Here is a 22,796-nt window from a genome sequence, read left to right on the forward strand (position 1 = left end):
TGGAATAACAGCTGAGAGGTGCCACAAGTTGGTTGACTCCATGCCACACAGATGTCAAGCAGTTTTAAAAAACTGTGGTCATACAACTAAATATTAGTTTAGTGATTCACAGGATTGCTAAATCCCAGAAGAAAAAAAAAATGTTTGTACAAAATAGTTGAGTTTGTACAGTCAAAGGAAGACACTGCTATTTTTTTGAACACACCCCTTTCAACTAATTGCCCAATTGCACAGCCTTAAGAGCGTGCATATCATGAATGCTGGGTCTCATTTGTTTTCTGACAATCTACTGAACCTACTGGTAACTTGTTTGCCACGTAGCAATAAAAAATATACTAAAAACCTTGATTATTCTGGTTAGTCACATTGTACTGCTATTATTTTGAACAATACTGTATATATATACACATACATACATACATATATACATACATACACATATACACAGACAGCACAGACCATATCTCTCCAAATAGAGCATAAAAGAAAAAGAAAAAAAGCAGTCGTATATGCATAAAAGTAGTCTATGGCTCGCGCTAAGAAGAAAGTGACACAGTAACAATGGACGATATACAGCAGATCTTGTTCTTGCTGCTTCTGGCACAAGGAAAAACACAGCCTTGCCTTGCCTTACCGGACTACTGTGCAAGGTACCCCAACGTAGGGGTGCCAAAAAAGTGGTATGGTACAGTTCGGAACTAGTGTACCATACACAACTTCTGATAATGGAAACGGTGTACCCGTACTTTACTGAACTGTGCCACTCTGTGGAAACGAGCCAAAAAGTAGCATGACCCATGCACTATATTTTAAGTCTTCTGAAGCCATTATGGTGACTTTTCAGAAAATTTTCTGAGAGCGAAAATTACAGACATTATTCACAGATAATTCTCCCTTTTATGATAATCACTCCAAATGGATCACTGAACCACGAGTTGATGAACTAGAGCACCGGAACAGAAACCAGATCACCAGCTTCAAACTGGGCCGTGATTCATGTGGACAGCGTGAAGAACACGGACTCGGGAGCGCGCTTGTTCAGGAAAGTAACCTGTGCATTCGTTTTAGCCTATGGTTTTAGCCGAATGTAATGTATTTAGTTTAATAAAACAGGTGTACTGTAAGCGGGGATGGTGTTAATGATTTACCTCAGACATTACCCCTTTTCTTTCCCTATTAATGTTTGCTGCTGCATCCTTTGCGTCTGACTGCTCTCACCTTTTCCAACTACGGGCTATGCCACGGATCAAACAGAAAATGCGCGCTGCGATAACGAGCATTAATAAATTTAGTGCATCAGGGTAGCCTTGAAGTAAAAATAAAAAGTGAAATGAAGTAGACATCTTCTAAAGACACCATTAGAGAACCCAAAAATCTGAAGGTGAAACTATAAGTGAGAGAAGACTGAGGGCGACTCAGAAAAGAAGTGGCTCTCATTTGCTGAACTAGAAAACAACAAAAGAGAAAACAGGAAATAATGGAGGAGGAATGAAAACTATTGTTACAGCACAGTTGTCTCATACATAGAGCTTCCATTTAACAAGCATCTTCATTTGGCATTCATATCTGTTTATACGAATGCAGAATTCATAGGCCAATCTTTGTCACAACACCCGCCAGGCATGTTTCACTTCATTTCCCAGAGGTCATCATGTGAAATATTGTTATGTCATAATGGGGTATCCCTTTCCCACCAATTTATAAATGCTTTACTGTTACTAATCTTTCGTCTCTCCATTCTGACAGCAAGCACTCCATTTTATTATAAAAACATCAGCGAGTGAAGATGCACGGGGCATCTGAAACAATATCTCAACGCTTTCTTCTGACAACACCATATATTTAGCCTGCAATAACATGATCACCTTTTATCTTCCATCATGTTAAATCTGACAGCAACAGCATTTGTGGAGGAAAGCACTTAGTGCCATCTGTGTGTGAAGGGCACTTAACAACTGTGAAATAGACAGGATAGTTGATTGGCACATCAAGACCAACAGCTAAACGATGCATAAAAGAGACCGTCTTTAAAAGACCCATTATAATTATCTCAATCAAGATGACAGATTAAAACAGCTCTGCAAAAATCATATAAAAATATGTGTATATTTATATATATGCATACCATTCAAAAGTTTAGGTTCAGACATCATGGGAATCTTATGGAACATAACCAATTTCAAATCAATTCTGTTCTTTTGAACTTCCTATTCAATTAAAAAATACTGAAATAAAATGTTTCACAATTTCGACAAATATTTAAAGCTACACTATGTAACTTTTTCATCCGCTAGAGGTCGCCTATTCAAAACAAAGGTGTAGTTTGATGACGCCAGGTTAGAGTGCAGAAACATGGGACATGTAGTCTTCACCTTACAGCCAGTGGGAAAAAAAAAAAATCAGGATAGGACTTGGGCAGAAATCATTTTCATGGTTGCGGTTATTAACGTCACTGTAGTATGAAGCAGAGCAGGACCGAGTGTTGAAGGAGCTGAGCAAAGCCACTGGAGCGATTGTTGCCGATCACACGGGACTTTTATTATGACGGGACACCTTCGCCAGCGCCATTTGCGCTTTTCTGGTCACGAGTTTGAGGTAACGCAGCTCTGTTTATCATATCAGATACATTTAAGTGTGTTTAAAATTATATTTTGACGTAGTGGGTACTATGAAACTTGTTCACACTGCTAAGAGTAAAGCGTTTCTGCCAAATAAAACCGGAAACCGAGGGTAACACAGATACAACGGAATTGACAGGTGATTCCCTCAGATATATGAACAAAATATGAACAAAACTGATTATGGGGCGGGTTTCAACCGAACCAGGAAAGACATCAATTGGATAGACCTAAAACCACAAGTGACGCATTACGTTAGTTGTCAAATGTCAACAGAGCTCAACTGCACTGTGTTGCCAAGTCAGCGTTTTTTCTGCGGGTTGTTTTTCATGTCCGCAGGTTGAAGCGACTATTATGTGATATATAGACCCATTAGTGTGAATTTTAGCAGGCAACCTTACCAAAATAACACACATTTTACCCCCCAAACGCCATGTTTTCAACACCATCACACACCCCCTCCCCTGAGAAGCTATTGTTTAGGGCTAGTAGTTGGCGGATTTTGTGTTAAAACTTGGCAACCCTGTCTGCACGTGCGCTGGAATAAATGATCTTAGCCGGTGTTGTAAAAAAATTAAAGAATTTAATGATACACAGAGTACTTACATGATCATCATTTTTGAGAGAAATCGTGAAGGTGAACGCATAAACAAACAAGCTCTCCGTTTAGGATTTGAACAAATATAATCCAAGCCTCTTTGATGACGTGCATGATTACGTTAGTGTTTATTATCTGTCCATCATTGTCTAAAGCCCGCCCTAATGATTTCATTGGTCCGAACAGTTTCTGTTCAGAGATAATTACTTCTCTATGGATCGAGTACAGACCGAACTGCTTGACCTAAAAAATTTGTGGGCGGGGCTAAGTTCGGCTGGCATCCAGGCTAAACATTTATAAATGCAGCCTTTGTGAGCATAAGAGACAAAGATTAAAATTAAAAATATTACTGACTCCAAACTTTTATATAATATTACACTACAATAAAAAATAATAATTAAATAATAGCATTGTTGCAGAAATGCTGCAGAACAGAACTGGATTAATCATAACATTTATGGTGTGGAGCAATATGTCATGAAGCAATCTGCTACATTGCTGAAAGGAACTGACCACATTTCTAAAAAAAAATGACTTACATACTGCAGCAGCAGAAACAACATCTAGTGAAGACATGTTGTGATTTGTCACATAGGTGATGGAGGGAGGAAGAAAAATAGCTTGAATGGAGATGGTTGAGAATGAAAGCTAACAGAATAGTATTAGTGCTGTTTGCTAAAGCAACTCTGAGTTAGGAGTTAGTGATGCACAACTCACACGGTTTGTACATGTGGACATAAATGACACCTCAAATCCTGTTGAGCAGAGGTGTACTATTAGTCTCGAACAAACACACTTACGATTTTCATCTGGTGAATGGGGAAAAAAAACACCATACAGCACACACAGGACCTGAGCCTAGGAACCAGTGGCCAATAAACAATATCTGGCAAACACCCAGAACACCATAGCAACCACCACTTATAGTTTCTTCAGTAAATTTAAAAACCATGTTAAAACTTGTATTATTAAGCTGAAAGAGCAGTGAGAAGATATGGAAAGTGGGTACAGGTGTGTGAGTAAAAGAACAGAACTGAAGTCATTCTTAAAAAGGGATTTTAAGAATGACTTCAGTGCTGTTCTGTTCTTTTCTCAGAGAAAAGCTTAACTCCAAGTCTTCCAGAGTCGCGGTCAAAGCTTATTCAAAAGACCGCCGTTCGCCAGTTTCTGTGTTAGCTAGAAGCACGCAAACGCAACTCGGCCGTCGTCATTATGGCCCCGACTCTATACACGATGTGATTGGCCCGACCAGAGTTTGGCGTTTACAGCTCAGAAGGGTATTGAGAGTTGCTAGACAACACTCGCGGGCAGATTAGATTTGCTGCCGGTAGGGTGCGTCTAGATTTCTAGGCTAGAAAATACCAGGTGTATTCAATCACTTAAAGGGATAGTTCACCCAAAAATGAAAATTAGTCCATGATTTACTCACCCTCAAGTCATCCTAACTGTATATGACATTCTTCTTTCAGACTAATTATATTAGACAAATTATAAAACGGAGTTAAATAACTGCCTCTTCCCAGCTTTATAGTCAAGTCAACTTTATTTATATAGCGCTTTTACAATGACGATTGTTTCAAAGTAGCTTCACAGAAACAGGAAAATAATGCAACAAAAAGGCCTTCTGAAGTGAAACATTGCATTTGTGTAAGAGAAATATTCATATTTAAAACTTTATACTAAATTTATACTAAATTAACTAACTTCCGGCTGACCTCCATATGCAATACAGGAGTAAATCAAGTAAATCAAGTGCTAATTTTCATTTTTGGGTAAACTAACCCTTTAAAGGTGCACTGTGTAAATTTTAGCAGCATCTAATGGTGAGGTTGCAAATTGTAACCGCCCACCACTCACCCCTCCCCTTCAAAGCACATAGAGAAGCTAAGGTGGCCGACACAGGACAAAGATGTCATCGTCTGAGACAGCAGAGAGTAGCTAGTCCTCTGTTTGTCTGTTTAGGGCTACTGTAGAAACATGACGGCGCAAAATGGTGACTTTACTGTAAGAGGACCCGCAGTGTATGTGGATAGAAATGGCTTTTTCTACGAACATAAAAACTTTTGTAAGATCTTTATACACCACTTAGTGGTACATAGTTATGTATATTATATTACATTTCTGTCAGTTTATCCTCATAAATGTTACACACTGCACCTTTAAACCACTTCAGAAGGTGGTCTGAGACAAAATGCATGTGGTTGTTGAAGCCACAAATGTAAATTTTACTCCTAAAATGGTAAATGGTAAATAAAATAAAGCATGGTATAGGCTAGCGGTTGTCACATATGACAGTACTACTGCAACACACATCACATTGTCAGTTGCAGAAAATAATTAAAGAGTTCAGCATTGTAACAATATTTTTTTATGAACATTACCAATTGATGCAATCCAAAATCCAATGATATAAAATAATGTATAATTTATCAGTATTTATAGTCTTTAAGTTATGGTGATCTCATTTTAACCATTTTATATATTGCAGTACTTGACAATACAATATGTAGTACAAATCTATGAAGTAAGAATCACTATTGAGAAAATGTGATTTACAAAACAAAAATAAAAAATAATATGCAATAGTCCCCTTTTGGTTTTGGTATTAAAAGTGACCAGGAATATGTTTTGGTAAGATTCATCAGTATGTCAAGAAAGAACAAGTGCAATCGTGTAATAGAGTCACACTATGACATCTCAGACAGATATTAAAATCCATCATCACCTCTAGAAATATATGATGAAAGACAAAAAGGAGGAATTATATGCAGAGTACAGCCATCTAAAAATCACAGCAATTCTCACACAGCCCTCTAGAAAGCAATGTTTAAGCTAAAAGTACTCTCTTCTAAGTGCCTTTTCAGACTACACACAAATGCACAAGTTATTAAAGAGACAACTTTAAACGAGACCCTCCTACAAAGAGAAAAGCCTGCATTAATAGAAGAATATTAAGTTTGATTGTGGCTCTATCAAATCTCTTTAATGATCGCAGAACAAAGCAGAGAGCAGGTTCTTCGATTAGAACTTCATCGGCGTATAGAGACCATTATTAAGGTGATAATCGCCATCCAAAGACCTGTCAGAGCTGAGCTGTTCCCAACACGTCGCTGTTATTGCTCTGACAGGCACTCTTTGAAGGGCAGGTGAATACACGCTCCTGTCTGTCAGAGCCGAGCCTGAACTGATTGCTCATAATTGTACTTCATGGGGGATGTTCTTTTTCATCTGGGCTCCAAACATCAAACGCAATTCCCAATTAATCCCGTCTATCAGACCCACTTTATCGCCGCCACCACTCCAAATATAGCCCCTCCTTTGAGCAGAATCAAAGGCAGCTATTCTAAGACAGGCAATTCTTCCACTGCTTAAACCCTAATCATTGTCATCAGAGAGCCCTACTTAGGGTTGAAGTGCAAAAAGCAGCTTGAGAGGGTGAATAAGAATACCCTCCCCTTTAAATGTCTCAATTCCTTGGTACGGCTTAATTTTATTAAGAAAAAACCATGCATTATATTTCTAAAAATCATACAAGACTTCAGTTAAATGACTCCACTGACTTTAAAAGTAACATGCATGGCAGTCATGTTTGGAGAACAATGTAACAAGGTCAGACGAATGTGTTAATGATTAACGAATAGCATGAAAGTAATCAAAGCACAACAGATGCAGTAGTTTGGCTTAATTGATTTGAATGATGAGAACTGCAGGTTTCCGTGCTTTGCTTCTAGTGGCACGATAACTGCGCTCGGGGACAAAGAAGTGAAATAAAGAGTTGTGTTTACGCTGGCCATCTGTTGCGGGTAGTTTTCGACTGCCACCTGAGGTTGTCTATTTATCTAATGTAATGGAAATATATGAGATTCTCTATAAAAAAAATTCAGGCAGTCGAGAGTCGTAAATGGTAGCAATGATATGTCAACATTTTTCGTAATTTTCTTTTATATAAATCAACTTGGATGAAAATTTGATGTCTTTTAATATCTGGTCAAAAACATATTTTAATCAATTTAAGATTTAATAGTCAATGCATGTGATTTTACTGTGAAACACCTTTATTTTTTTCGGTAAATAAAAGTATGAATTTCCATAGAGTTAATGGTGCATATATATTATATATATATATATATATATATATATATATATATATATATATATATATATATATATATATATTTGCACAACATTTTACTGTATTGTCTATATATATATCTTTCATGTATTCATACTCTTGTGTAATCGACGCCCCATCCTAAATAAAGGTCTCTTCCGTGATACCCTGAAATTTTGAATATTCCAATCTAATATGATTTCTGACCTGTAAGGTTGCCAGAATAATAATCTTACACGATGTGTTAATAGGCCAGAGGAGAACTGGCACCCCGACTGAGTCTGGTTTTTCCCAAGGTTTATTTTTCTCCATCATGCCCCGCTTGAGTTTTGGTTCCTTGCCACTGTCGCCTTTGGCTTGGCTTGCTCAGTTGGGAACACTAAAAATATGATTAAAGTTATTCAACTAATTATACAAATAAAATGTATGAATTAAGTCTTATTTAATTCTATAAACTATAATATTGATCTGCCAACATTGTCGCTATATGATACATTTTCTCCAGTACGACTGTACAGCCAAATCTAATTTTGTCGCAATATTATCCTGTTTGACACTGTGAAGCTGCTTTGACACAATCGTGATTGTTAAAGCGCTATATAAATAAAGTTGAATGAATATATATATATATATAGACAATACAGTAAAATGTTGTGTTATTTTGGGTGAGTAAAAAATATACACCTTATAATTATTGCGAAAAGCAGTAAAATGTCTACGAAATCCCTGCATGAAATATTGCATATTATTTAACTGTATTATAAATAATGAAGCTTCTTTGTATGTTTGCTATCAGTTATGTAAATGTGGCCGTTTTATTGTACATGTTATGTTGTTTAATTAATGTTTCGTGTCACTTCAATTTGAGTGTTTTTTCATAGAAAAGACATTTATGAACTTTTGAAGTTAGATTTTAAGTCTTCCTATGCAAAAGCCTAAAAGCCACCTGGGACAAAAATGAGAATGATACAGAGTAAACACTCTCTGCACATAGTAAATCCAAGTCTCAGCCCATTCCGAAGTACCGGTACTTAGGTAGAAACCTATACATGGAAGCCTGACAAAAATAGCGGATGTCTTAGCGGATGCTTTTACAAATGAGGAACATCTTCACAAACAATTCATCGTAAGACCCAACAGGTCTTCACTTCAGGACTCAAGCAATGCAGAGTGTCACGCATAAACTATAGTATCTGGATCTGGAGCAGAAGTAAAATGCAGAAAACTACAGATCACTGCTCACGGAAGGAGTGTGTCTTCAAAGTAGGTTCAGGAAATAAAGTAACAAAACTTTGTAAAAAAAAAAAATAACTAAAATATAAAATGTGCAAAATGCAACTGCAAGTTTTGAACATGAGTTCAGCAAGATAATGTGTTGCTGAATGAACGCTGAATACACGAATATCGTGAGGATATAGCTCAAAAATACATTTGGGGGGGGGGGGGGGGGTTGCCATTCCTAATAATAATTTCCTCTTAAATGTATCTTATGCTCAACAAGTCTATATTCATTTGATTTAAATACAATTAAAACAGCCACAAAACTACTAGAACTAACTATAGGCTGCGTCATTTGTTTAAAATGGCACGACAACTAACAGTGTGATGCAATATAAAATCTCAATGCTCAGTCAACGTGCCGTTTAGCGGTGAGTAGATGTAAAACAAGCCCATGTCAAAACGCACACAGAACTAACAGAATGCAAAACCACGATTCTCTACCCTCTACTATTCCATACACAGGAACCATAAGAGAAAAGCTCTCTGACTTTAATGTCACTACCTGCTCTTGTTGAGACGCTTTTCCCGGCGCGCTGGATTCCGATGAAGTCATGGTTAAGACGCGGATATAAACACTGATGCAGGCGCTCTTCAGAGGGGATAAAACTCGCTACTCTCAGTGAAACCCATTCAGTGATGGAGAGGAGGGGAGGGAGAGAGAGAGAGAGAGAGAGAGAGAGAGAGAGAGAGAGAGAGAGAGAGAGAGAGAGAGAGAGAGAGAGAGAGAGAGAGAGAGAGAGTATACGCTGCGTATGTCTCGAGCGGAGCGCGCGCTGAACAGCAAACAATCAAGGAGCGCGAGGCGTTGCGCAGCTGCAGAACTACATACACCTTGGGGTTCTTGTTATGCAGTAGTTTTCACGTGCCCATCATGTGTCTAATGTTCTGGATATAAAACAAAAACAAATGTGATGTCGCACACTGATATAACTACTCCATTTAATTGCAACGTTTCGACCAACTGACGGATACCTGTTGGTCAAAACGTCGCAGTTAATTGGAGCATTTATATTAGTGTGCGTCATCACATTTGTTTTTTTGCTTTAGTTATTTCTTTTGTCCTGCACCTGAGCTCTGTTTGAGTTCAAGGACGTGCACACATTATTTGTAGGCTATTTTTGACTTTTAATGCACTTGATAAAACATTAAAATAACAACTTTAAAACATATGAAATACATATCTGTTGTTTTTTAGTCAGGAATTAGGCTACTATAGTCTTTTATCACCCTATATCACAGCCCTTGTGACAAAGAATTACACTTTAATTTAATAGGCTAGGCTATTTTTAAAAAGACTACGGAAACAATAGGCCTAGGCCTACTTGAATTTGAACTGAATTATATTTTCGGACAACTTTGCAAACGTGATTTGCAGTTTAATGAAAATGCAGAAATTAAATGCAATTAGTTTGTTCAAGAATTGATCATAAAGGCCTTTATTATCAATTCTTGAACAAACTAATTGCAGCATTGGGCCTGATGAGCTTCAGCTGTCTTTGATTATGGTTGGATAATGCCGCTTTCACGTGCTATCAGAATTATCGTAGCCTAATACTTATCATAATATATCGTAAAAAGCAGGGCCGGCGTTTGCTATAGGCGAGCTAGGCGGTTGCCTAGGGCGACAATTGTGTTAGGGGCGCGAGCGCGCTCTAGTGCCGCCCATTACTACCCATTAGAATTGGAACAAGCGAAATACAACATAATGTTCATTAAACATGATCATCATAGGGCGCCCCCTCAGCCACACGTTTTATTACTTATCAACCTGATTATTAGATTGAATTGATGGTGATTATTGATTATTAGTTCGGGCGTTAGGTCAGGCAAGTGCTCATCTTGCGCGTTCATCAAAAATGAGGCGTCTAAACCCCGCGGATGCACAGGGGCGGAAAAAGAGAAAAAAAGAAAGGAAGAAAATTGAAAGAAAGCCCAGTATAGAGGTTAGTCTTCTTATCTCAGCCAATAAGTTGTCAAACAAAATAAAATTACTTAGTATCAATCTTATCAACTAATATTTATTTTATAAATATTATTAATATTATTATCGCAAAACTCCATCTCGCCTAGGGCAACCAAAGAGCTAGAGCCGGCCCTGGTAAAAAGCTTCCGAGGTAAAAAAAAAAAAAAAAATTGCACATGAACGCCCTCTGATGTCGTGTTTACTACTGGGAAGTTCGGAAATAATTTTGATACCCAAGTTCCCGAGATGGGCGTGGCATAACCGTTAAAATTGGCAGATGAGACGAATTTCTGGTGTGGCAGGTGTTTTATTAGTTTTTTTTTTTTTCCACAACAATTTCATTGTCTTGTAGTTAAAGTAGTACATATTTACATAAATTAATAATAATTTGAAGCATATTGTGTATTTTGAACACATCGAAAATCGAATCCTGAATATGAGCAAGCTGATCGTGTGGTAAAAGTAGCTATAGCCTACAAAAGGATCATGTATGGCTGAAAACTATTGCCATTTAAGTCTTTAAGCAGCCTTATCTTGTCTACATTATGCCTTTTTGTGAATGTGATTATGCTTTCGTGTTGTTCTGCTATGTTTGCCAGTGATTCTATGATTTTCTGGGACCGGGAAATGACTGAAATGGTTATGGTGTTAAAATAACATTTTCCAAAGACGCACAAAAGTATGAAACTGACGTCCTCCATTCTTTCCGACAACAAAGCACCTGAACACAACAAGCTCCTAATCTAGATTTCTGAAGTGGGAAGTAGTAAACTTCTGATAGCACGTGAAGGCAGCACTAAATTCCCGAGATGGGCGTGGCATAACCGTTAAAAATGGCGGATGGGAGACTTTCTGCTGTGGCAGGTGTTTTATTTCTTTTTTTTTCCCGCAGCAGTTTAATTGTCTTGTCATTAAAGTAGTACATATTTACATAAATGAATAATCATTTGAAGCATATTGTATATTTTAAACACATAGAAAATTGCATAGTTGACCATCATTCCAGAATAGTGAGCAAGCTGATTACCTAGATAGTGTGGTAAAGCTATACAATAGGATGTATGGCTGAAAACTTTTAACATTTTAGCCTTTAAGCAGCCTTACCATGTCTACATTATGCCTTTATTGTGAATGTGATTTTAAACCATATGCTTTCTTGTTGTGCTGCTAGTGTTTGCCAATGATTCTATGATGAAAGGGTTATAGTGTTAAAATAACATTTTCTCAAGACGCACAAAAGTATGAACCTGACATGCTCCATTCTTTCCGACAAAAAAGCACCTGAACGCAACAAGCTCGTAATCACGACTTCTGAAGTGGGAAGTAGGAAACTTCCGACAGCACATGAAGGCAGCATAAACTCTGCAGAACAGTGAGTCCCCAGGAGCAGGGTTGAAGATCTCTGCATTAAATCCAATTTGGCGCACAACAAGGAAGTTGAGTGAACATGAGAGTTATTTTGTTTGTCTGTTTTCAGTTTAAGTCTCAAAACAGCATTCTAATTTTTGTGGTAAAAAAGGTGGCTGCTGCCCAGACGATGTCCATGTAGGCTATATGACATGTTGGCTGAATCCAAAATCGCCCCCTATACCGTTAAATAGTTTACTATTTGAGAGGACAGCCATTTATAGTGGTATCAAAACCATAGTGGACGTTGTGGAGTGCACTCATTCAATCCCACATTGCACTGCAAATAGTGTACAGCTGATGTACACACAGCAGCTGTCTGAATTCACACACTTGTTTTTATTCGCTCCTTCAAGTGAACTGTATTAGACTAAAGTGGGGAATAGTGATTGGTTTAGTGGGACGATTTCAGGTTCAGCCCTTGTCTTCTATTAGTCATCCAGTGAGAACATGCACTCAAATGGAAGTGTTCAAGGAGCCTCTGGGCACATTATGACTCAAGTTAATATAGGGATCTCACCAAGATCTCAGAAGTTTTAATCTGATTAAAATCCCTAATCCAGTAGCAAACAAACACCTATTTTCTAACAATAAATAAATAACGGTTAGTGTTTTGTAGCTGTTTATTTGGTAGATTCAACATTGTGTACGGTTACTAGTACCACAGTACCACAGTAACACTAATGCACTTTTTGAAAGAGTGAGAACAGGTGAAATAATAAGAAGATGATAGCTAAATATCTTATTTTATATTTCACGGAAGAAAGAAAGTCATACAGGTTTTAGAATGACAGCAGGGTGAGTAAATAATGAAATATTATTTGTGAGTGAACTATCCTTTTAACCATGTGTTGCAGCAGAAAATGAGAATCGGTTGATCAGTATGGTAAGAGCTTGTGTCAGGTCTGCTCCGTTCCAGATGCTATACACATGCACTGACTCCTTATTCAACAGTCTCTTACCAGCACTGAGCCCTAATTTAGCACATCTCCCATCTCCCACTAGACGTGTCACACTGTACCTTTGCATTTTCTTTGTGCATTAGTCTGTGGCACCACCATTTTATTACATTCATATGGAAATGCAAAAGGAGCAGGCTGAAATCTTCAGCTTAATGAGTGACAGTGAGTATATATATATATATATATATATATATATATATATATATATATATATATATATATATATATATATATATATATAATAGTTTGATATGTTTTGTGGTATGTGTAGACTTGTGTTCATCATCATGATCCGCTCTGTGCTCTCCTGTCTCTGGAGCAGACAGGGCTGTGGTGGTTAGCGTGACAATAATGTGAAACCAGACTTCATTCACCCCAATGGAAAGCATGTTCACATTGTCCGAATCGCTCCCTATACCCCCTATATTATAATAATAATAATAATAATAATAATAATAATAATAATAATAATAATAGATTTTATTTATAATGCACTTTTCATTCCAAAGAATTTCAAAATGCAAAAATGGAAAGGGAAAAAAATAACAAAAAAATATCAAAAATAAAAATATAGAATAATACAAACAATCAACCAACACATAACAATTAAAAGCTTTTCTGAACAGAAAACAGAGCTGATGGTGAAGTCTCTGTAAGCTCCACAGTACACTCCGGTCCACTCCAGCGCTAGAGACTTCTCCCAGCGCTAGAGACTCTAATGCTACATATTCCCAATTCGGCAGTGTCCTGATGACGTCACCAAGGCACGACACGCGCAGCTGAAGACCAGATGGAGGGGATCGCTGACGCACCATGCAGGAGGCAAACAAAGTTTTCCGGACACTTCTGTGGACACCCCGGGTCGGCGCAGAAGTCCAAGTCGTTCCACGGCCACAATGCAAGACGGAACAGCGACGCACCCGAGACTCAGCAGCCGAGAAGCGGAACATCTCAGCATCATGCCGGACGCTGATGACGCTAGCCTGGTGCAAGCGCCGCCAATCAACCGGCAACCTCAGCCACCATGCAGCTCAAGCCCGAAGGAGACCACCAGTGAGCAGCCGACACCCAGAAGAGAGAGCAGCCGCAGCGAGCAACATCAAATGTCTTTCAAACCAGAAGCAACCGCAACAATTCAAACAAAAAGACAGTATATAGATCTATAGTGCACTATGTGCCGTTCACCATGTAAAAAAATAGTAATTGTGTGAACAAGTGATTGATTTTAGCTGCAGCCTCAGCATCCATTTATAGTGTAGGGGGCGGGAAACTTTAGATTCTAAAGAGCATTTGGTTGGACAGAAAATCTGACGAAAAGCTGCAGAGTAATGTCATCAAAATCATTGATCCATATTGGTGAAGTGAGAGACTGTAAGTTTTGAATGCTAATATCTCTTAAATGCAAATTTGATCATTGTTTTGGAGCACAACAGCTTATTGATTAAAAAAAGACAAAACACTTTATTTTGATTTCATGGGGACTTTAACAGTGGCTGTGACTTAAGATTGGACTCGATATAGTGTTTCTTACAACTTACCAAAGATCCAGCGATCCATGAAAAATTACATGCAGCCAGGAATTGCTTTTCTGACATTTATTTGAGCAAGATTTTGATACACAAATATTTATCACTGTCATTCATCCCAATTTTGAGAGTGAATCATGCATGTATATATGCGGATGGGCCTATGTGTTGAAGGGTGTGTGGCCACTTGTCAACAATGGGAAACCAAAGTTTTATTCAAATTCTAAATATATTATAGGCCTATTATTTTTTTATATGGCCCAGTGCACAAAAAGCACTCCCTTTATAATCACTAAAAGCTGTCACTCATTCAAAGTTCTGTTATATTAATAAGTGAAGCGGACTACACAACATATCTCTTATTTACATAATGTCTACACTTTGTTAGGATTTGTGCACGTGCAGAACTCAGCACTGGACAAAGACTCAAGCGGTGAGTGGATTCTAACTTCCACACTTGTAATTGAAAATGAGGAGATGGCGTCACGACACCACGCCCCGCCCCGTTCCGCCATTTTGGGAGGATGGTCCGCCAGGTATTGGATTCGGACAGAGACTGGAGAAGAGATATTCTGATGATTACCATGTACATAATTTTCCAAACTCAATGGAACATGAAGTTTTAATCCACCCCAGCCGATCTGAGAAAGCAGCTGCTGGTAAACATACGCCATTATTTCGCCACAGGGTGTCAGTCATCGTCTTACTAGTGCTGCGATGCTGGAGTGTGTTGACACCTGATGAACACGATCCTTTATTTATTTGTATTAAAGGGGGGGTGAAATGCTGTTTCATGCATACTGAGCTTTTTACACTGTCAAAGACTTGGATTCCCATCCTAAACATAGACAAAGTTTCAAAAACTAATGTTGGATGTTTGATAGAGTATTTCTGTGTCAAAAAAACGTTTTGCTTGCTACTAAGGTTTGGTCGCATACAATAGTCCATAAACCGAATCATGTCCTCATAAACTGAGAGTAAAGACAAATGTTGACAGGCCACTAAATACAGTACATACCACAGAGACGGACGTCCTGCTGTAGCTGTTTCTATTTCAGCCTCCGAATTAGATTATGGATCATATATCTATTAGCTGAGATCGATAGCAAGGGTTTCTCCACGCTTGAGGACGTCACCGCTTTGCGCATTTGTCATGCTTTAGCTCCGCCCACTCAATACGCCTCCAGGCGCTCGTTTTTTTTCCAGAAAGACTCGGTACAGCCCATATTTCTTTTACAAATAGAATAAAACTAAAGACTTTTCGGAGATATGAAGGATGCAATACTACTCTATAGGTACTCAAGATTGACATGAGATTGTTTCACCCCCCCTTTAAACATTTTGAAAACTATTCTGTCATTTTTCATTGTCAATAATTTTATTGTATGTAATTTACATGTTAATGCCAAAATGATTAATATTCAAAGTAACTTAGGCCTATAGCTAGTTGACTGTCATTTTCCTCTAACGTTACATGTACGTACTGAGCATTTAGTCTCCTTAAGACTGGACTAAAAGCACCAGCGCACACAAGCGTTCCTTTTATTAGTTAAATTCATTCTGAAACGTAAAATTGTCATCAGGTAAAAAATATGGTCAGTATGAGAAAAACACTGTTAATGAGAGGACGAGCACTAGACTGTTGCAGGATAGTGAGGAGATATATTTATTTATTATTCAGAATGCACACAAAATATATAGAAACATTTCGGGAACATGCAAGGTAGTAAGTTAAAGCGTCTAACGTTAGGTCTCTGTTCCATTCTGCTGCAGGCAGCTCGTATGGATTGACATTTTTGATATCATCCAGCTCCTCTAAATACCTCTGCCTGGCACTGGTAGCAATTTGTCCCTGTAGTTAACCTCCATTTCTTTTTATTTTCCATTTTAAAATTTCTCAGTTTAAACGACGTGATAATTCCTCGAGCCGTCTTTCCTGCTCCGATCTCTGTATCGCTCTTTCAGTGTTGCCCCTGGCAACCGATAGCGTCGGATCCCAAAATGGTGGACGGGCCCAAACACCGGCCAATTTGTCACGTGAAAGCAAGCTACCATGACGTATGTCCTCATTCTCAATTGGCCAATCGCGTCCAAGATATCAACAAACATGTCTGTGATTGGCTGCATTACTCACCGAAGCAAAAACGTTTCCCTCTAAAAGCACTCAGTAGCAGAAGCAGCATGCGGCAGTGGTTTGAGTGAGAAAATTACACGCCATTACTAAATCCATCTCCCTCGGTCCGGAGCGAAACACAGAGCTGGTAGGTCACATGATAAAGACAACATGGCGAATGTACTATGTCCAGATTATATTCATACTACACACATTCATACTATATAGAACATACTTTTTTTAGTGATTGTGAATTACTCATTTAAAATAAGTACCTACTCAAGAGAGTATCCGAGCCCTGATCTTTTCCTGATCTTGTTTCCCTATCTCCTCTATGCTTCCTGTCTTTTCTTGAACTGTCCTGTCAAAATAAAAGCTCACGTTTTTTTCTGCTTTTGTGCATTAATGGGCATTTCTGTATTTTAACGTAAAACAGATCTAATATACAGTCAAAATCACTAACAACTGATTTTATCCCACAGTCAAGAGCACAACAAAAAGAAACATGAATGAATCTGCAATAGCAATTAGTATACTATTTTGGTTGCTTAATTGTTTCTTAATTCCCTTAAAAAGAAACATACTTTATTTCTTTTCTCGCTGTCTCACTTTACAATGAATGTTGTCAAGGCAACTAACACCAATTGCCATGTCGGTTAGCAAGTGGAGCAGCGAGAAAGTAAACAATCCACCACCTACACTGTTTTGTCATTTAGTTATTTTTATATCTATGGCACAAAAGTTATAGTAATTAATTAATCTTACTTATGGAAAATGAGCAAAAGTATTGATGGATGTTACAACAGAGATACAAACAATTCATTAAATAATTATTAATTAAAAATAATTCTAGAAAGTTTTAAATCTCAAACAAATCTTAAACATATGGCACGACTAGACAATGATAAAGCGAATATTCGTTTAAATATTAAAATGCATATAAAAGAATGCTGAAATGAGGGAAGGCCTGATCTGATCTGTGCTCAGAAGACCCGCAATCTGATCACCACAAATAAAAGTATCCAGCTGGACAGCACATCTTTCAGTAGCCGTGGAAAACGGTCTGCTAATGGATAGCTTGGGCGCTAATTTAAGCAGTGCAGCGATGGCTCTATAAACAACATCTCAAGGCCGCATGAGGCCAAGTGATGGCAGGCTGAGTGCTGGGACTGGCACGGATTCATTTCCATGTCATCAATCTCATCTCGAGATGTTTCACGAAGCGAGCAACACCTTATTACAAAAAAAAAAACATAAACAATGAAGAAAATGGCACAATTATCTATTTTTTGATCTACTTCCAGCCTCTCGCGCGTCTCTGATGCTCGCAGCTAATGCACAGAGATGTTGCATTAGTCACACTCTGAGACTCTGCCATGAATAGATTTACCAGCATGTCGATTATACAGTCCGCTTCTTGTGGCTCTATGAGATGGAGGAAGCAGAAAGCTGTCCATTATATTTTGCCTGTTCAGTGTTTGATTTAAAAAGCAAAGGAGAAAGAAGGAGAACTCAATGGAGGACATGTTCGATCAAGTGCAGCATACTCTAACAACAGACTTCATATTAACAAAGCAGAGACCAGCAAAGCATACAGCATACTGAAAAGTAAGTAGCCTACCGTGTACTGGTTATGGAGGCCCACACGGAATCCGCACTGAAGAATTCAGAAGAAAACTCAAAAGATTTCCGCAGATTGTAGTGCCCGTCATTTGAGAAGTATACAAATGCGCTTATTGATGTAAAAAAAAAAAAAAAAGTTTTTTAGTGGATATGTGATTAGTGATTAGTTTAGTGATATTTTAAAATGTCTACGATAAAATTGACCACAGAGAAGTTAAGTAAGCGTCACTTGTCTACAAAAAATACTTATTTAAAGTTATTAAAATTTGTTAATTTATTTACTAATACTATGGTATTTATTTATATTGCTCTATTGTTGAATGATATAAAATTGTTATTTTAATGATCTACAATACAATTGATAAAGCAATATTTTCACTGTCTTTTAGTGGATGTAGCCTACAATAAGAGAGATCTAGCTTTGTTTAAAAAAGATATTTGACTTTTTAAAACAAAAGTCTTTATTATAGCATTTGTTTATTAAGATTTGTATTGTATAAGAAGTGAATGTTTTAAATTTTATTTGTAATGCTTTCAGTTCCAATATTCTTTTTCAAAAAGATTTTTCAAAAAAATCTGTGCAGAAATCACACAAAAAAATCCACAGATTCCACGTGGCCCTTATAAATAGTATGTGAGGAGGAGTACATTTTACAAGATTTAAAATAAGTCTCTGATGTCCCCAGAGTGTTTATGTCAAGCTTTAGCTCAAAATACCCCACAGATCATTTTTAATAGCATGTTAAAATGATCCCTTTTTGAGGGTGAGCAAAAAGTGCTGTTTTTGTGTGTCCCTTTAAATGCAAATGAGCTGCTGCTCCCGACCCCCTTTCTAGAAGAGGACAGGGCTTCAAGAGCTCAAGTTAGCACCTCATGCAGACATGCCTTTTATGTTCAAACCTGAGTAGGACTATGATGGAGAGACTCGAGAAGTGACAACATGTGGAATGCAACAGGATGTTTCTGAATGGTTAGTTGATGAATTTATGTAGCTGATGTGGAGTTAACTATCTTCAAGTCATTGATTAGTGTTTTCTGTCATGATAATCTATAATTTGCTTGTTTGGGAACTGTTGTAAAATGCCTACAGAGCCAGAGAAATGCTCAAAATTGATCGGGAGAATGCACACTTATTGTACCCGTAAGTTAATCATTGCGCTAAACTAATGCGTGCTGCACACACATAGCCGATCACACATCACATGGAGATCGCGCGCATCACAAAACCATTCAGTAGCGCAGAAATGTATTGTCAACACTATTCTGTGATTTTATCAATAAAATAGCTTAGAAACTGAAAAGTTCTAGCATTTTAGAGACGCTGGCAGGTAGAATTAATTCATACGCAGTCACTCACAAATGGATTCATACATGTAATCTTTATTGTGCTACTTTATCTATCTTATTCAGAATGAGCAGAAATCTGTGAGAAATATAACGACCAGGTCCATAAGACAAAAGAACTGATACAAAAGCTGTTATGTAGGACCAATAACTTTATGGGCATGCAGAAGCTGTGTCATATGCAATATCTGTGTAGCCTGACAAGCCAGACCCACATCAAGATGTTTGGTCTGGAAACTCACCATTGACAGGGCTCAATCCGAGGGGCGGGATAAACGGTTGTCTTTCAAACTCCTTTTGCACGGCGTGCACACAATAGTATAGAGCTACAACCAACCAGCTAGTTGAAAGATTAAACAGTCGCCGTATGCGGTCGGCAAAACTCAGAACACATCTTCCCTTCTTAAGAATGACTTCAGTGCCGTTCTTTGTTGTTTTCTCAGAGAAAAGCTTAACTCCAAGTCTTCCAGAGTCGCGGTCAAAGCTGATTCGAAAGACCGTTCGCCAGCTTCTGTGTTTACTAGTAGCACGCAAACGCAACTCGGCCATCATTATGTTAAGCCCCGCCTACCGACTCTATACACGATGTGATTTGCCCGACCAGAGTTTGGCATTTACAGCTCAGAAGGGTATTGAGAGTTGCTAGACGACACTCGCAGCAGATTAGAATTGCTGCCGCTAGGGTGCGTCTAGATTTCTAGGCTAATATCTGTGCAGTCCAAGTCCAGGCTTATTTGTTAACTAGTCAACGTCAACTCAACTTTCATCACATAAATGTCGTTCTTTGCTACGCTTTTTTCACATGACTTTGCCAAAATGGGTTAGTAAACCCATTCCCTCTTCCCATGAAAACTGTGAACATGTTAAGTCGATGTCCCTGCAATACCAATAGGTGAAAAACTGACCGAGGTTTAGTTGGTCCTGTAAGCACTCATTGTCACAGTTGTAAACACGACGGCATTCTTCTTTTATGAGGGAGCTTGGTGTCACGGCATTTGTTTCCAGGCGGACCGTTAAAGAACGCAACACACGCCTTATGCACATCCTGTAGAATTCAACCAATCAGATGAGGACTTGAAGTGTTTCAAGACAAGTGTGCTATACGCATCAGACTTTCAGCCAACGTTCCGTGGGTGTGACGTCTGAGGCTGATATTAAAGCTACACTGTGTGATATTTTCCCCCATCTAGCGGTGTAAAGGTATATGACTATCCAGCGAATATTAGTTTCTGTTCCTCTCAATTCTGATTCCGTTTTCTCCTACGGTGGCTAATTTAGTCCAAGATTAACATGGCAACCCCCCTCTTCACATTCCACACGGCCATCAAGTGTTAAAACATGAAAGGCGATGCTTGAATTTACGGGTATGTCCCTCTTTGGCTAATGTACTTTCAAGATGGAGGGGCAACATGGCGACCGGCATTCAAACCCCTCACCCGTATGTATTTTCAATGGCATATTATAAACTTACGAGAATACTTTATTATTTGAAAGAAGTAAATATACATTAATGAGCACATATATTTTTGAAAGAACTAAGTGTTTTTAGCTAAGAATAAACTAAAAAAGTTACACAGTGTAGCTTTAATTCTTCACACTGGAAATGCCAATACATGCACTGAAAAAAAGGTGTGTTGGATTTACATGATTTAATCACATCGGTTCCACGTGAATCAATTAAGTTAAACAAACATAATTTGTTCACAACTTCAACATCATGGAATGAAGTAATTTTTAAGTAACCCAATATTAATATTGCTTCCTAACAACAGTGGTATGCAGTATGCACAGAGGGGCTTGAGACCTCTTTAATCAAATCACAAGATTATTTTGTTTTTGTATATTTTTGTGGTCACTTGACTGTTTTATGAGACTGTACTAATTAGCTTTCATTCTATTAGCCAACAATAGCACATAATGAACATGTCAAGTGCTATGGAATGCTCTTTAATGACATGTGCTGTCTCAGTCCACAACCTAAGCAATCGCTCCGTTCTTCTCCACTACCCAGTATAATTTAAATGCTTCTAATTATTCCAAGAGAATTAAACATTTAACACTATTAAACAATATAAAGTCTCACCCTTATCTAATTTTGCCCAAGTTCAACAATTTTACTTTTCTCGTCAAGTCCCAAGCAAAGCTAGCTGGGAACTACAGTTTCAACAAAAATAATGTTAACGTACTTAATTGGTTTACATTCACCCCAAATAATGTAGTTTAGTAGATTGCACATTTTAGAGAATTACATTAATCGAAAGCAAAGAAATCACGTTTGGAAGAGAAACACAATTTTGTTGCATAGATCGTAGATAATAAGATTAAGTAAATTGGACAATGTGTGTTTTACTTTTTTTCAGTGTACTATATATGAATTACTGAAAATTTATATTATTGTAATACTTTTTAAATCTCACATGACTGCAGTATTCATTATTCATTTTTTTTCCACCTGTGGAAACTACTGCTGCATTTTAAACACATGTATTATGTATTATTTATTGTTGGCAGTAAAACATCTCAGACCATCATCCAAAGTAAAAACCAAACTGGCATCACACCAGGAACAATTTGCTATTTTGAAAAACACAAATGCAAAACAAAAGAGGAACGAAGACAATGGTGTATACAGAACTCATCTAGGAATACCTCATTTAATGGTGCCAAACCATGAATTGTAAAGTACTAAACTTTGACCCCCATCTCCCTCTGAGTACAGCTGAAATGCCTGCATGCTGATGGCGCCCACACCCCTTTTCCTGAGAGGAAATTGTAGAAAAAGAGCTGCTGGCTCGAGAGAAGGATTTCACATGCTGTTCTAATCGGACAAATCGCAGGCTTCTGTTGTAAACTGCCAAACCATTTTGTACTTGAAACATTGTTATGGTCAAAGTGTTACAGTAATTCCTCAGTTATATAGGAATTTCTGAATCGTGTTAACCTTCTAAAACAAATGTTAGAAAACGGGAGTTGTATTACGAGCCAGTAACATTACGGATCCTAATGTATCATATTTGATGCACACATTAATATGCATTTCAAAACTGATGAAATACATATTTTACACAATCTATTGGGTTCCTACACTTTTTGATACATCATTTTCTGATAATTGAGGGTATTTCTAATTGTGTTATTATCACAGTATTGTAAAGGATAAAAAATAATAATAATAATACAAGCACATTTCAACTATATCATAACGCTCCCCATATCCTTGGTTTTGTGTCACAGTTGAAACACTGCTAAA

The 22,796-nt window shown here is 37.8% G+C and overlaps 1 protein-coding gene across 5 annotated transcripts in view; it reads right to left on the bottom strand.

Moving 5' to 3' along the window:
• dpp6b (dipeptidyl-peptidase 6b) overlaps positions 1-22,796 on the bottom strand; it is a 204,673-nt gene that overhangs the window by 73,455 nt on the left and 108,422 nt on the right. Inside the window, exon 1 of one of the 5 annotated variants that reach the window (XM_067454124.1) lies at positions 9,111-9,322. The exons of the other annotated variants lie outside the window; for them this stretch is intronic. Coding sequence (XP_067310225.1) covers positions 9,111-9,161 — 51 coding nt within the window. The 5' untranslated portion in view covers positions 9,162-9,322. Of the gene's footprint in view, positions 1-9,110; positions 9,323-22,796 lie in introns of those variants that run through there. 5 annotated transcript variants of the gene reach the window in all.

Source organism: Pseudorasbora parva, chromosome 9 (assembly GCF_024679245.1).
Source record: "Pseudorasbora parva isolate DD20220531a chromosome 9, ASM2467924v1, whole genome shotgun sequence".
NCBI lineage: Eukaryota > Metazoa > Chordata > Actinopteri > Cypriniformes > Gobionidae > Pseudorasbora > Pseudorasbora parva.